The sequence below is a fragment of the Trachemys scripta genome, chromosome 1, assembly GCF_013100865.1.
Source record: "Trachemys scripta elegans isolate TJP31775 chromosome 1, CAS_Tse_1.0, whole genome shotgun sequence".
In the NCBI taxonomy this organism is placed as follows: Eukaryota; Metazoa; Chordata; order Testudines; family Emydidae; genus Trachemys; species Trachemys scripta.
In genome coordinates, this window is record NC_048298.1 from 247,353,166 (window position 1) to 247,368,921 (window position 15,756).

The 15,756-nt window shown below is 44.2% G+C and overlaps 1 protein-coding gene across 3 annotated transcripts in view; it reads left to right on the plus strand.

The window, feature by feature from the left end:
- The window catches only part of FGF14 (fibroblast growth factor 14), a 629,737-nt gene that overhangs the window by 608,685 nt on the left and 5,296 nt on the right, over positions 1-15,756 (plus strand). For all 3 annotated transcript variants that reach the window (XM_034758202.1, XM_034758205.1, XM_034758204.1), the window contains exon 4: positions 13,378-13,576. In XM_034758202.1, the coding sequence (XP_034614093.1) occupies positions 13,378-13,576 (199 nt within the window). The remainder of the gene's footprint in view (positions 1-13,377; positions 13,577-15,756) is intronic.

Consider the following 15,756-nt stretch of genomic DNA (forward strand, 5'->3'; position numbering starts at 1 on the left):
GATTAAAAGAATTAAAGTCATCTGATTGTACATTTCTTATCATTAGGTTTAGGTTGCTAGCAAATAGAATCAAACTGCTCCAAGATCAATATGCGGCTATCTAGGACAGTTAATGAGTATCTTTGATGAATGGGATATATGTCTGTACAATTTATTGATTTCTGTGTGAGATCATGAGCACTGTGTGTCTGTGTCAGGCTGAAAATTCCATTTTGAATGTATAGCCTTCTGCCTTCTCTATGCTCAGTGGTTTGAGCATTGGCCTGCTAAACCCAGGGTTGTGAGTTCAATCCTTGAGGGGGCCATTTAGGGATCTGGGGCAAAAATCTGTCTGGGGATTGGTCCTGCTTTGAGCAGGGGGTTGGACTAGATGTCCTCCTGATGTCCCTTCCAACCCTGATATTCTATGATTCTACCTCTGTACTGGATTGAGAATGCCAAAGCTGGTGGCAAAAGAATAACAGTATAAGGCAAAAAGAAGAACAGGAGTACTTGTGGCACCCTAGAGACCAACAAATCCACTAGAGCATAAGCTCTCATGGACCACAGCCCACTTCTTCGGATGTATAAGGCTGTTGATTCTTAAGTACCCAATTGTTGGACATCTAGTCACCCTAGACAAAACTGGTCCCTGCCCAGAAGAACTGGTTTAGTGGGAACATCTTGACAATGAAGTCACCTGACAAGGGTCTGTGCTCACATGAGGAAGCTGACAAAGGAACAGTTACCTCACATAGTGCTAAAGGTTTTAAAAGGCAGAAGCTGGTCTTCTCCAGGGTACACGTTTTCTCCAGTCCAGGAGGAGGGAGCGGTCATCCAGCATATAGCTGCCTCATGGGGAAAGGGTGCATTGTTTGCTTTTCTGAGCTCAGCTGGCCCCAAGCATGGTGGACAATCTAGGGACTTGGCCCCCAGCCCAAAGAATGCCCTGGAGATGCCAATGGACAGTGTGTCACAGGAAATGCGGGAGATGTGTCCAATATCCATAAGAGCTCTTCACTGTCAGCAGCCAAAGGTTAGGTAGAGAGACACAAGGGATGCCTGGATTTCTTCTGAAATGTGTAACTGCTAGAAAGTAAGAGCTGGCATTCCCTTACCTCAGAGTCGGTGATCTTAGTCACCTACTTGTCCTGGAAATAAAGAAAAATCCATTTATTAGTTACAATAACTATTGGCCATCAGCAGCTTATCTGATTAGGTACAGTGGGTCAAACTAAAATGAGTCACAAGGGATCCTACACTGATATAATGTACACCTTTTTCCAGCCAACCAAATAAGTACATTACACTAATCTTTGGGCTTGCAGTAGATATCCTTTGCCAGCATAGCTATGCCAATATAGGTATGACAGCAAACTTCTAGTAGAGATGCAGCTTATACCAACAAAAGGAGTTATTTTGCCAGCACATCCCTGAATGACATAAGCTATACTGGCAGAAGGATTCTTTTGCTAGTGACTTAGACACATCTTGATTCATATCTACTGAGTGAGTGTTAACTCTTAAGCTAGTGTAATTTATGCACTGAGGAGCCAGAAGGAGGGATGTAGCAAGAAAAGCAACTAACAAAGGTAAGAATATGTAAGCTAAAGTAGGCCACTCCTTAAATGAACTTGCATATTCTTACACCTTCTTCTAGCTCCTCATCTTGTAAATGATATGAACTTAGACTCTTACATAAATTCACATATCACGTAGTGGGTGTAAGTAGGGCTATGAGTGTCTAATTTACACCACCTTGCAAAATGCCTCTGAAGTTAGCCTACTGTTTATGGTTAAGGATTGCTAGATTAGCAAAGCTCCTTACTGTAGCCTGCAAATAAATATTATTAGTTAATCATGTTTATTGTGGTTGTGTCTGCAGGCCAACCAGGAATGAGGGCCCCACTGCACCAGGCACTGGAGAAACACAGAGAAATAGATGATTTCTGCCCCCAAAGAGTTTACCATCTAAACCAGGGGTGGGCAAACATTTTGGCCTGAGGGCCACATCAGGATTACGAAACTGCATGGAGGGTCGGGTAGGGAAGGCTGTGCCTCCCCAAACAGCCTGGCCTCCACCCCCATCCGCCTCCTCCCACTTCCCACCCCCTTGCTGCCCCCCTCAAAACCTCTGACCCATCCAACCCCCACTACTCCTTGTCCCCTGACCGCCCCTTCCCAGGACTCTCTGCACCTAACTGCCCCCCCAGGATTCCACCCCCTATTCAACCCCCCCTACTCCCTGTCCCCTGAATGCTCCAACCTCTAGCCACAATCATGCCCCCTGACAGGCCCCCCCAGGACTCCCACGCCTATCCAACCACCCACTGTCCCCGGACTGGCCCTGGGACCTTCGGCCCCTTATCCAACCCCGCCCCACCCCCTTACCATGGCCGGGAGCTCAAAGGCCGGGCAGGACAGTCCCATGAGCTGTAGTTTGCCCACCTCTGGTCTAAACAGACAAGACAGACACAGGATGGAGAAAGGGATCGAACACAAGCAGAGTGAGCAATGTAATGCCAGCAAATAGCATGGTAGGCTACATCTATGCTACAGTGACGCTGCTGCAGCACCTCTGGTTAAGATGCTCTTAGCCCGACGGGAGCGAGCTCTCCAGTCAGCTTAATGACTCCCACCTCTGCAAGAGGCAGTAGCTATGTCGGCAGGAGAAGCTGCCTGCTGACATAGTGCTGTCCACACTGGCACGTAGGTCAGTGTAATTTATGTCACTCAGGGGTGTGGATTATTCACACACCCCAAGCGACGTCAGTTATCCCGAAGTAATTTGTAGTCTAGACATAGTCTTAGTTCCATATTTTTAAAGGGTGTGTGTGTGTGTGTGTGTAGGGAGGGATTATATTGCTTAGAAGGGAATCAGCTAAGCAGGAAGGAAGGTGAGGAGGGGAAAGATGTAGAATGAAGCTGAGATGGAGTAATTTGGGGAAGAGGGAGGGCTGGAGCCAGGCCCGCCAATGGAAATTACAGGCCCCAGGGCCAAGGCTATTCCTGGAGGGGCGGGGCCCAGGGCGGAAGTGATGAACCTGTCACTTCTGGGACCGCCCTCTCTGGCCAATTGTGCTGGCCCTCAGGGCCCCCCCAAAGCGCGGAGCCAGAGTGGTCTCATGCGCCTAGGATCCCTGTGGCCCACCCAGGCGATTTAAAAGGGCTCGGGACTCCCCACCAGCACTTCTGAGGCAGCGGCGGTGGCCGGGAGCCCCCGAGCCCTTTTAAATTGCCCGGACCCCTGGGCAAATGCTCCCTTTGCACTCCCGTTGGCAGGCCTGACTGGAGCAAACAGCACAGGGCAGAGAAAGTCCAGTCAGAACTGTAGAACATGCTGTGAATGTGCAAAAGTCCCTGCTTTGGCTGCTGCTTCTCCTCCTACAGGTTGGAGAGGAGGCAGGACACGGGCTAGCCCCATGTGCAAGGGTCGGAAAAGGGGGGAAGGGAATTGGCCAGCCCCCCACACAGGGGAGGGTGGAGGGCTTGGGTGAGCGGCTCGGACCAGTCCCATGTGGTGTCCCATTTTCCCTTTGGGAAATATGGTCACCCTAGGAGTGTGCTGGTGGTGAGGGTTGCCCCAGCTGGACCATATTTTTCAACACCTCCCCTCCCCTGGTGCCATAGTCCCTGCTCCATATGCATACTTTCATGTAATCCACTACACCATGTCATGTCGTCCAGCAGTGGCTAATATTAATGTAAAGGTAATTCAGTTGCAAAATATAGTTGCAATTTTCCTCAGCTCACAGAAATTGTAATGTGACACAGATGAGCAGGCTCTGAAATCCCATTAATGGTACAGAGTAAGAACGTCTGGGAAATGGCTCCCTTTAATGTTTGGTAATTCCTATAGTCATTTTTGTAATGCTTTGCCCCATTTCACAGCAATTAATGTTATTTAAGGCATTAATGTCTGAAGAGCAGGTATACAATAATGGCTGCAAATGTTTGGAGAAGATTGTGTAATAGATTCTGCTGTCGCTTGGAAGGGCTAACTCCACACCTGAGTTTAATTTAAATTTGTACAACTTGGCTTAACTGTAGTTAGAACTGTTAAACGGATGGGTAATGGTAAGTCTACAGAAAAACAAAACCTGCGGGAGCGAGTCTCAGAGCCTGCGTCAATGGACTTGGGCTTGCCGGGCTCACGCTATGGAGCAAAAACTAGTAGGATAGACATTCCCACTCGGGCTGGAGCCCAGACTGCGACATCCAGCGAAGAGGGTGATCTTGGCCTGTGGGCTCCAGCCCAGGCCTGAATGTCTACACTGATATTTTTAGCACTTTAGTGTGAGCCGTCTCACCTTAAAGTCTATGAGTTTGACACCAGAGGGCTAGTCTACACTACCCGCCCGGATCACCGGGTAGAAATTGATTTCTCGGGGATTGATTTATCGCGTCTCATCTAGATGGATAAATCGATTCCCGAATTGACGCGCATACTCCCACCTTGTCAGGAGGAGTAAGCACCATCGACGGGGGAGCTGCGGAGGTCGATTTGCCGCCGTCCTCACAGCGGGATAAGTCGAATAGGATACGTCGAATTCAGCTACGCTATTCGTGTAGCTGAATTTGCGTATCTTAAATCGATCCCCCCCACACACACAGTGTAGACCTAGCCCAGGCCTCTGAGACTCCTTGCTGCATGTTTTGTTGTTTTGGATTTGCAGGGTAGATGTGCCCTGAATGAGATTTCCTTCTTCTCCTCTTAGTGGCTTTTTCCTGAAGATATTTTCTTTGTCTTTCCTTTTAGCCTGTGAACTTAGTACTGCTGACCTATTTTTCCTTGGCACTGACCTTTGCAAACCTAGACTGTGGTGTTATCTACAAGCTGATGAAGCATGGTTGCCTGAGTAGAAGTGATTGAGTGAGACAGACCGGATTGCTTACTGTTTTTTGTGAAAAATCTCTTCCCTGTAGCACAAGCAAACATTGCCTATAATGCACACAAGCCCTGTTATTGTTGTCTTATGGTATGTCTGCACGGCAATGTAAGCCCAGGGTTACTGGGACTTGAGTCAGCTGACCCATGTTAGGGAATCCTAGGCTTGAACATCTACACACATTCTAACTCTGTTAAGAATTTTCTGAACTGTGCTGAAACCTAGGACTCTGGCATCCACACTGCAGTGTGGAGATCCGAGTCAAAGTAACCACATCCCAGAGTCCCATTCTAGTCCTAGGAAAGTGGTGCCCTCTGGGAAACTTTACTGCTCAACCTGCATGTTACCAGGAAGCAGCTCACTTTACAAAAGGCTTGGTCAGTTCACTCTCCACTGCAAACACAGGAGGCTTTCTGACAGTGCGCTTGCAGATTGGTGATCAGACCAGAATGGGTAATTGGGAAGAATATAAGGGCAGGAAGCAAGGGACAGTAAAGGAGAGACTCAGAAGGAGGCTCAGAGGATGAGCCTGGGCTGGGAAGTGATGGCTGCAGGGAAGCCTACCCTTGCTGTAAGCCAGCATTGGAGGGTGTTACTATGTAAGAGAGGAATAAATACTCACTTTGGTGTGAGAGAGAGAGAGAAACAGCCTGGTACCGGTGTGTTTGTGACTGTGAATCTATCTGAACTAGTCAGGCAGTGAGGTTTGTTCAGGGAGCTTTTGGCAAACGAGTAAAGTGCCTAAACCACTATTGTGTGTTGCTAACAGTAGTCAAGTTAGCAGGCTATACTGAACCATTCTTGCTTACTGCTAAAAGTAGCTAAGTCAGCAGGTCGTAAATTGGTCATGCAGCAGCCTCAGTGTAACCAGACAGGAGGGGAGGGGTTTTCGGGTGCCACAGACAGGGCAGCTTGACCCTGCGCCCTTCCTGCTAAGAGTGTTAAAATTGCTGATGCATGTATTTTAGAAAAACAAGAAGTCTGGTTATATGTGACCCCGGGAATGTTTGTCAGGGCCCAAAAGCCTGGACACTCTGGAAAAAAAATATCTCTGGTTAATTGGCAATCATAAGGGGTCTGACTTTTAACCCTGCTTGCTTAGCAAGTTTTCTTTAAGGGATATGTATAAATAAAGGGGGAAAGTTTGAGGTATTTGGACTTCTCAGGAGGGGCTCTTCAGGGACGCATCTTCGGGTCCTCACCGGCAGACGGAAGCCTGACCAGCTGAAGCCTGTCACGGTGCCACTCGAAAGCCACACTCAGCTTCGGTAATTATCAAGGGTTGAGGGTGTTTCACTAATCTGTTGCAGACGTGTGTATGTGCTTGAGACTAAGTAAAGTTTAGCTTGAAGTGAAAGCACTCTTGTGTTGTCCTGTTTGTGCCAGCCATCTATCGGTCGGATGGCCGTGTCTCCCCTGATTTATTTCTTGACACCACCTCGGAGAGAGTAAAAGTTACTGAGAACTTTGGGTTAAAAGAACCCCGGGTAACAAGGTTCACCGGGTGACAACAGAGGCACCTTGTGACACGTTTACATTGCAGTGTAGACATACACTGGCTATGTGTCAGGCTCACTCAGACCAGAAATCCGTAGTCAGATTATATAAATGAGTCAAGAGATGTTTTATATTTAAGGACAGGAAACAGTTCTGGTTGGTGTTTACACTGCAGCTTTAAAACGATTTATCTCTGCAACTGCTAAAGTCCTGGAAAAAACTAGGTGCAAGCCAAAAACCTGTAACATCCAAACTTTGCAAATATGACCCATCTCTAATATTTTTAAGCTTCATTTTTCTTCCATTCCTCAAGACAGTCACCACTTGTCCCGCAATTCTTATGAAATGTTGTTGCTGTAGATATGGCATATGAATGCCAGGCAGGCAGAATTGTGAGTTCTACCCTCGAACATTACTTGACTTTTCAAAGCTGCTTCCCCAAGCCTTTCATATTCTCTCACATCATAGAATCATAGCCATGCATAATAGTGGATTCTGTCTTAGGAACTGAAGGTCTCATTTCAGGTTCTAATCAGGGTTAATTTATTTGGAAGTCAAACTGGATAGCCTATGAATATATCAGAGTCCTACATCAGAGTCTTATAGAGTTTTATAATGAGGGTCATGTGTAATGATAATTGCTTACATGACACACAATCACTCATTGATGATTTTGAGTGCTTGGTGCTGATCAGAAAAATGGAAGAACAAAATAAACATTGCCCTGCGTATGTATCACTTGTGATGTTATGATACTGTTTATGTATTGACAGTCTGAAAATTGTTTAAAGAAACTAGATTTACTTTTTGTGTGTGTATGTATGAAGTTTTCCCCACTTGTTCCACTTTTTTCAAATAGGTTCACAGTTGGCATCCTTATTTGGTCTTGCAAACAGTAAGTTTGTGGAAGTGGTGAATACGTGCATTGCCTTTCCCATAAAACACCATTCAATCTAATCTAGCTATCATATTTTAATGTGATCATCAGCATGACTGCTGGCTGTTGCAAACAAAGTAGTCCTTTTTTATTATGAAATGGGATAGTTTTTGTAAGCTAAGTGGCTATATATTCTGTTTCAATCTGGAGACAGGGTGAAGCTAAATTCAGGTTGCAATCAATACCATCTTTAATACAGGGGAATCTTTCCAATAATCTTTGCCAGTTTCTGTCATATGCAGGTTGTGTCTTTGTTATACGTGATCTTATTGCAGGAACTGATAAATGTACATGAACAAAAGAATCACATTCACATCACTGATAGTTATAATCCTAGACTAATAAGAGAATTGATTTACAATACATTTATTTTGTCTGAATTTAGTTAATAGTTATATTTCCTTAGGCTACAAATTTCTGATATGAAATTCAAGAGCTAGTAACTGTAGTATGTAACCTATCACTGAAATCAGCCTCTGTGCCAGATGACTGGAAGCTAATTTAATGCTGATTTTTTAAAATGGGCTCCAGATGACATCCTGGCCATTACAGGCTGGTAAACCTAACTTCAGTGCCTGACAAATTGGTAGAAACTATGTGTTTGATAATTCTGTTCTTTACTATAGATGAACATGATTTGTTGGGGGAAGAGTCAACCATGGCTTTTTTAAAGTGAAAATCATGCCTCACCAATCTAGTAGAATTCTTTGAGGAAATTAACAAGGATGTAGCTATCTAAGGGTCAGCCAGTTAATATAGTGTACTTTCATTAAAGGCTCTTAAGAAAAGTAAGTGGCTATGGGATAAGAGGGAAGGTCCTCTCATGGATCAGTAACTAACTGAAAGATAAGAAACAAAGGGTAGTAATAAGTGTTCAGCTGTCATAATAGAGATGGGATTAACAGTGGCATCCCTGAAGAGTCTGTACTGGGATCTGTGCTGCTCAACATATTCATTAATGAGCTGGAAAATGGGGTGAACAATGAAGTGGGAAAATGTGCAGATAATACAAAATTATTCAAGGTAGTTAAGTCCAAAGCAGACTCCAAGGAGTTATGGGGGAAATCTCACAGAACTGGGTGACTGGGCAACAAAATAATAGATGAAATTCAACGCTGATAAGTGCAAAGTAATGCACAGTGAAAAGAATAATCCCAACTATACATATACAATAATGGGTTCCAAATTAGCTGTTCCCTCCCAAGAAAGAGATCTGGGAGTCATTGTGGATAGTTCTCTGAAAACATCCACTCAATGCGTAGCAGCAGTCAAAAAGGCTAACAGTATGTTAGGAACTATTAGGAAAGGGATAGAAAATAAGACAGAAAATTTCATAATGCCCCTATGTAAATCCGTGGTGTGCCCACACCTTGAATACTATGTGCACTTCTGTTCTCCCCATGTCAAAAAGGATATAGTGGCACTGGAAAAGGTTCAGAGAAGGGCACCAAAGATTACCTAGGGTATGGAATGGCTTCTATATGAGGAGAAACTAAAAAGATTAGGACTGTTCATCTTAGAAAAGAGATGACTAAGTGGGGGCTATCACAGAGGTCTATAAAATCATGAATGGTGTGGAAAAAGCGGATACAATATAAAATAACCTGCAAGGGTCACCCAATGAAATTAATAGGCAGCTGGTTGAATACAAACAAGGGGATGTACTTTTTACACACAACACTGAACTAACCAGTGGAACTCATTGCATTGACCAATGTACAACTGGGTCAAAAAAGAACTGGATAAGTTCATGGAGGACAGGTCCATCAATGGCTATTAGCAAGGATGATCAGAGATGCAACCCTATGCTTGGGGCAACCCTACACCTCTGACTACCAGAAGCTGGGAGTGGAAGACGGGTGGATCAGTCCATAATTGCCCTGTTATGTACACTTCCCCTGAAACTCTGGTATGCGCTACTGTTGGAGACTGGGCAACATGGACTATGGTCTAACCCAGTATGGCAGCTCTTATGTACTTTAAGTAGTGAAATTTATATATTTATTTATATTTTAAAAGAATAAAATTTAACAGAAGACAGTGGTTTAAATGTATATCCTGACACCCCTTCTAGACCTGGCATTTCCTGTCTTAGTTTCCTGGGCTTTTGTCACAGGGGAGGGGAGGCACTGATCTAGGACATAAGTGGTTAAGGCACTGGTCTAGGACATAAGCGGCCTGGTTTCAATTCCCTGCTCTGCCATGGACTTCCTGTGTGTGACTTTGTGCAGGTCATTTAGCCAGTCTGTGCTTCAGTTGCCCATCTGTACAATGGAGATAATAATGCTTCCCTACCTCACAGGGCTGTTGTGAGGATAAATGCGTTAATGATTGTGAAGCTTTTTGAAATCTACTGCTGAAAAACATTATATAAGAAATAAGTTTTATTATTATTTGTCCAAATAGACACCAATGCTTGTTATCCTAAGCAATTTCAATATCCATGGGGCAGATTACTTATGTAGTTTAACTCAGGATCTCCTGACCAATAGAACAACCACTGGATTATCTGTAATGTTCTCTGACTAATAAAATCCAGTAGGGAAGTACTGGGTCCATTGCTGAGGACTGATCAATTCCCTGCTGGAGTCCAGGGTGCCAGCTTCTCTCAAAGGAGTGGTAGCTAGGCTCTTGCTTGAAGACGTAAGCTCTGAATGTTGGCAGTTTCACCAGTTATTGCTTTGTCTCTAACCTTCTCTTTTTGGGTGAATGCCCTTAGCATGTAGCTTTAGATTTCTCTTTCATTTGAGCCCAGATAGTTTTTACTTTCCCCCTGAATAACCAAGCACTGAACTTGGATGAGAGCAAAAAGACTGAAGCTTTGTCCAGACCGGTTGTAGGTGATGCTGGTGAGGGTGGGGTTGTTCAGGAGGTTCACCAATTCTTTATAATACAGACTATTGCAACTTCCTCTTCTCTGGCCTTACTAAATCCTATTCTGGTTCACTTATATCTGCTCAAATGCTGGTGGAAAGATCTTTTCCTGGCTCACCACTTTGACCATGTCACCCCCCCAACCCCTTTGTGTCTCTCCACTGACTCCACTTTATTCACTGCGTCAGATACAAACTACTTGTCTTCATTGTTAACGGGCCTTCTCAGTCTATTTCCTATTATACTTATAATCTCTTATACAATCTCAAGATGTCAAACCCATCTTCACTCCACAAAAGATGCCTGGCTTGATTGCCCATTTTAAAAAAAATGTCAATAATGACATTAACATTTTCTCCTGTGCCAGACGTTATGCCTGGGAGCAGGGCCGGCTCTAGGCACCAGCAAACCAAGCACGTGCTTGGGGCAGCACATTTTCAAGGGCAGCATTCTGGCCATTTGTGTGTGTGTGTGTGTGTGTGTGTGTGTGTGTGTGTGTGTGTGTGTGTGTGTGCGCGCGCGCTTCCGGCGGCAAAAGCCTAGAGCCGGCCCTGGCAGCAGCAGCGCGTCGTGCGCAGGGGGCGCCCTGGGGCCACTGCAGTTCGCGCCGTGGGGGAGCAGCGCCCACACCTTGTGGCTGGGCCAGGCAGGCTTCGAGTGGGGGACACTCAGGATGGGGGACACCCCACAGGGCACACGGAGCCGCCTGCAGCTGCCACAGGGCGGCCGCCCCCCAGCGCTGCAGCCGGGGCTGGGCGAAGTGGCCCAAGCCGCCCAGGGACTGTGGTAGGGTGGCCAAAAGCAGCAGCAGCAGCAGGACCATAGAGGGTCGGGCGCTGCTGTGCGGGGCCTGCGTCCCTCTCTCCGGGGCTCCACTGCCTCTGGGGCTACCCTGCCCTGGCTCCTCTGCCGGGGCGGTCCCCCGGCTCTGCCCTCCCGGGTCCCGGCCGGTCCTGGAGGTTGGAGCCCTAGATGGAGGGACCCTGGGCTGAGGCGCGGCCCAGGAGCCCCGTTGCTTACCCTGACCCTGCCAGCACCGGACCGGCTGGAGGTGAGGGGGGAGCGGGCAGAGTCATCACGGGTGGGGGGAGCCCAGGGCTGGGGCGGCGGGGTGCGGGTTGGGCGGGGAAGAGAGAGCCCAGGGCTGGGGTGGCAGGAGGTGTGGGTGGGAGGGGGGAAGAGAGAGCCCAGGGCTGGGGTGGGGGGCAGCCAAAAATTTTTTTGCTTGAGGTGGCAAAAAACCTAGAGCTGGCCCTGCCTGGGAGGGGCTGCAAAACTGCCTCATTGCCCTCCTTCACATCCCTCCAAAAACTCGTCTCTACCATGATCCCTACAAAAAACTCAGCAATGTCTGGGCGGGTGATTTTTCCATGACTGCTACTTTTCATGCTGACCAGCATCTTCTCATTGCTCATTGTTTCTTTGTGCTCCTCCCCGACCCCTGCCATTTCTTTAAACTGTCTGTTGGGTATAGCCTTACATGTAGGGTGCAAGCAAGCTCTTCAGGGCAGAGCCTGTATCTTTGTTATGTGTGAGCGTACAGTGCCTAACACCGTGGGGCCAGGGCATCTATGTGCCACTATAATACAAATTAATAACAATTTGTACTTTGCACTTGTATTCCTCTGAAGATCTCAAAGAGCTTTAAAAAGGCACTGATTTGCCTAAGGCCACACAGCAAGTGAGCATCAATGTCGAGAATAGAATGCAGGTCTCCTGAATCCAAGCAGTTGCAGTTTCTATTTAATTACAAAGTTGTCAATCACTGTAATACCTGAAAGCCTAGTTAGGAATGTGTGACACTCCCTAGGGGTGCCCAGAGTTGTGAGGCACCTCAATACTACGGGTCCTTAGCATGCCTGAAACCACCAGCCTCTGGCAGCACAAGCATTGCCTTCCAGCCCCGCATAGGCCTCTCTCTGTCTGTACAGGTATCAACAGACACACACCAACCCCCGAATACTCAGGGAATTCCCTGCAGTGTCCAGCCCCTTATCCACTGACCACTCACAGAATTACTATGACTGCTATTCATAAAGGAAGGGTATACACCAGCGTGCAAGATTCAACTCGAGACCAGCACTTTGCTTAATACTACACTAACATACTGAGATATATTGATAGTGAAAACAAGACTACATTTATTATCGAAGAATAGCTATTCAAGTAATAATGAGTAATAATATTGGAAACAAGTGGTTACTTGTAGAACAAAATCATAACATGCTTTCTAAAGCCTAAGCTTAAAAGGTTAACCTCATGCCTAAAAACAAAACAACAACAGAAAAGGGGGGAAAAAAAGACCCCTCACTCAAAGTTCTCGTCAGCATTTTTCAGCCAAGCCTGGTTCAGATCCTTTTTTCATGAAGCAAAAGCACTGTCCTTTTTTTCCTCAGTGAAGGGGAGCAACAGTTGGCAAAGATAAATGTATTGGTTTGTAATACAGAAAACAAATGGTAGTGTTTTCTGGTGATTTAGGTTTATAGGGAAGCAGGATATTGGGGAAGGAGGCAGTGTGTGGGGTCGTGTTATTTATTTAAACAAAGGAAACAGCATGCATATTCAAGAAAGTGATTGGCAGGGTTATGTAGGCATTTCAGCCTAGATCCTCAAAGGTATTTTGGCTCCTAACTTCCATTGGGCCTTCCTGATTATCTTTCTTTGTTGTTCCAGCAGCCTAGAAAAATGACTAGTATGATACAAATGGTATGTTGAATGGCACAAGTGTTTTGCCTTTGCTTCTCCTTGTCTGTGACTTGGAATCGCTGGAAGAAGAAGGGAGGGCATCACAAACAGCTACCTCTTAAATTCCTGGAATAGCTTGATTGAAGCCTGGACTCATGTGGCAAAAGAGAAGCAGCACTCTAGGGATTTCCTATATCTTGTTTGTGGTTCTTATAGAAACTGCGTTTATAGTTTCTGCATGCTGGTACAAATGTACGACTCTGTAAATGGCTGGGAAAGAAATGTTAGTGATAGAAGGATGTTAGTTGTATGCCTAACAGATAAGACTTTTCATAGCCTGTAAACCATTATTTATTGACTATGGACACCACAACTATTAGAATTAAAGGGCTCAGTTGCACAACCATCTCCCATACAAACCCCAGTGCGTTATTGGAGGGAAAAATAAGGAAAAACTCTCACAACCAGCCATGGCTCTTTTGGGATATGCTCTAATTTTTACCCTTTCTCCCACAGGAACTTTTTACACCGGAGTGCAAGTTTAAGGAGTCCGTTTATGAAAATTATTATGTAATCTACTCATCGATGCTCTACAGACAACAAGAGTCGGGTAGGGCCTGGTTCCTGGGGCTTAATAAGGAAGGGCAGGTCATGAAAGGAAACAGAGTGAAGAAAACAAAACCAGCAGCTCATTTTCTACCCAAGCCATTGGAAGGTGAGCTTTGGGCCATCACAGCCAGATATGCTGAAATTTTAAAACATCTCTTCCTTTGAGATGGTAATACCACAAAAGGAGGGGGAATGGGTCCTATCGTATCATTTCAGAATGTGCTTGGCACACACCCACTGGCCATATGACAATTGCTAGGATTCATGAGTGTATTATGCTTCACCACAGTGTGCCCTAGAAAGGGCATATGTAAAATGCTCTTTCATGGGATTAAGAGGTCATTTTATTAGAAGAAAACCTATTGTTAAAATGTACTGTGCTGCTTTTTAAAATATTCTTCTGGTAGAAGCAAAAAGTTGGTGTCAGTATTGCAGTGAGAAAATATTCCTTTCATGAACCAGCATGAGTGGTTCTGAACAATAATGTATACTTAAGGAAATTGGAGTTATGAATGGAATAGACGAAATGTCAGCATTGCAATTTAAGAGCATTCTAACACAAAACTCAAAGGTCTTATTATAGACTAAATCAAACTGCTCTATTGAGTCATGTGATGTATGGTGCGCCTTTGTGTATGTCAGCTATTCTGCTAGGTTAGGAAAGGGGAACAACAAATAATACCTTTAGTCATGCTAACCTTATATACTAAAATGATGTTGCATAATCTGGCAAAATGTGTTAATTTTTTGTCTTGAATATAGAATTGTCTATTTGTCCTACTCATTCTACAAGACTTTTTCACCTGGGCTTTTTTTGTTGTTTTGTCCTGTTTACACTCCAAATCTCATTCACTTTGATCCAGATTGTTGCTCATCACCTCAGTAATGCTGAAAAGTGTTTCATTAGTTAACATCTTAAAAGAAACCCAACACCTTTCTAAGTAATGATTTTGTCAGCAGTGACATGTTTTTTAACATTACAGTTATCTGAGAATTACAAGGTGTGGAAGGTTTTGAGGAATTTCAAATCTAAATCATGTGTTAAATGTGTTAGGACTGTCTTTATGTAATGAAAATGTAACAGGTCTAGGTGACTGACTTTAATATCACATATTAGTTTACCCTGATTTTTTTTTTCTATGCTCTGCAGTTCAAGTGGTCTTTAACACTTTCCCAGTGTTTCAGCAAGACTTGCACTATATGTGTTAACCCCTATATATGAACTTAAAGTTATGTATTTTAAGACTTTTATTGGGAAAAATGCCAGAATATTTTTAAAAAGGAATCACAGTACATACAGCTTAGGGAAGATGTGCTTTTTCCATTAGAGTAATTAATATTTGTATGGTCAGACTCTTTATCAAAAGAGTTGAGGTAAGGCTTAGAAACAACTTATTTGATGTTGCCCAAAAGAGTCATCAAAGACTACAGCTATACTATGTAATTCCTTTACTTTGTATTGCTATCACATGGTGCTTAACTTCATATTTTTGTAGGTCACATTGGTATTTCATCCTGTTCCTAATTAATCAGCAAACAGAAGTGTCCTAAAAACAATTATGGGTGTGCACTGTAAAGACATAGATCATCCCCAGCATTATGTACTCTAGAGAAGAAATTTAATTTCAAACTTTCAAAAGCCATAAAAAGATTTAGATTATGTCATTGCAAATGTTAGAACAAGTTAAGTACTTGATTAGTTAATGATGGTATGGGCCTTTCATATCTATTATGAAACTTCCGTACACTGAAGATCAAGGTCAGTGCTTTGATGCTACTGCCTCCTATTTTAATTAGTCCAGGGAAGAAGGGATTGTTCTCTCACATAGTTTCTTCAAGATTTTTTGTGTGATGATTAATTCTTTTGACTGCTTGACATCTCTTTTTTAACATCGCTGTGATATAAATAAATGCTACCCCCAACTTATGTGTAAGTAAAATATTACCTAATTCAGTGATGTGGAAAATTAAATTGAATTATCTAACAGTATTCATCATTAAGGCAGCTCAATTCAGGTACTTTGTAACTGAACATGTGTATTTTCCTCAAGAGATTTAAAATTGTTAGGACCCTAGTGAATCCCAGTGTGCTATTCTTAATTCTTCCATAAATTCAGTTAATAATTTAGTTTTGGAGTTTTCTGCATTTCAAAATTCCAGCAAAGATCAGTGACTATGGAATGTTTCTTGGCCACATATTACAAGACATCTTAGGAAAAAAGAAAGAAACGAATACTAGCTGAACAGTGGCTGTTTTGTGTGCTGTCTGGAGCCATCCTAAATACT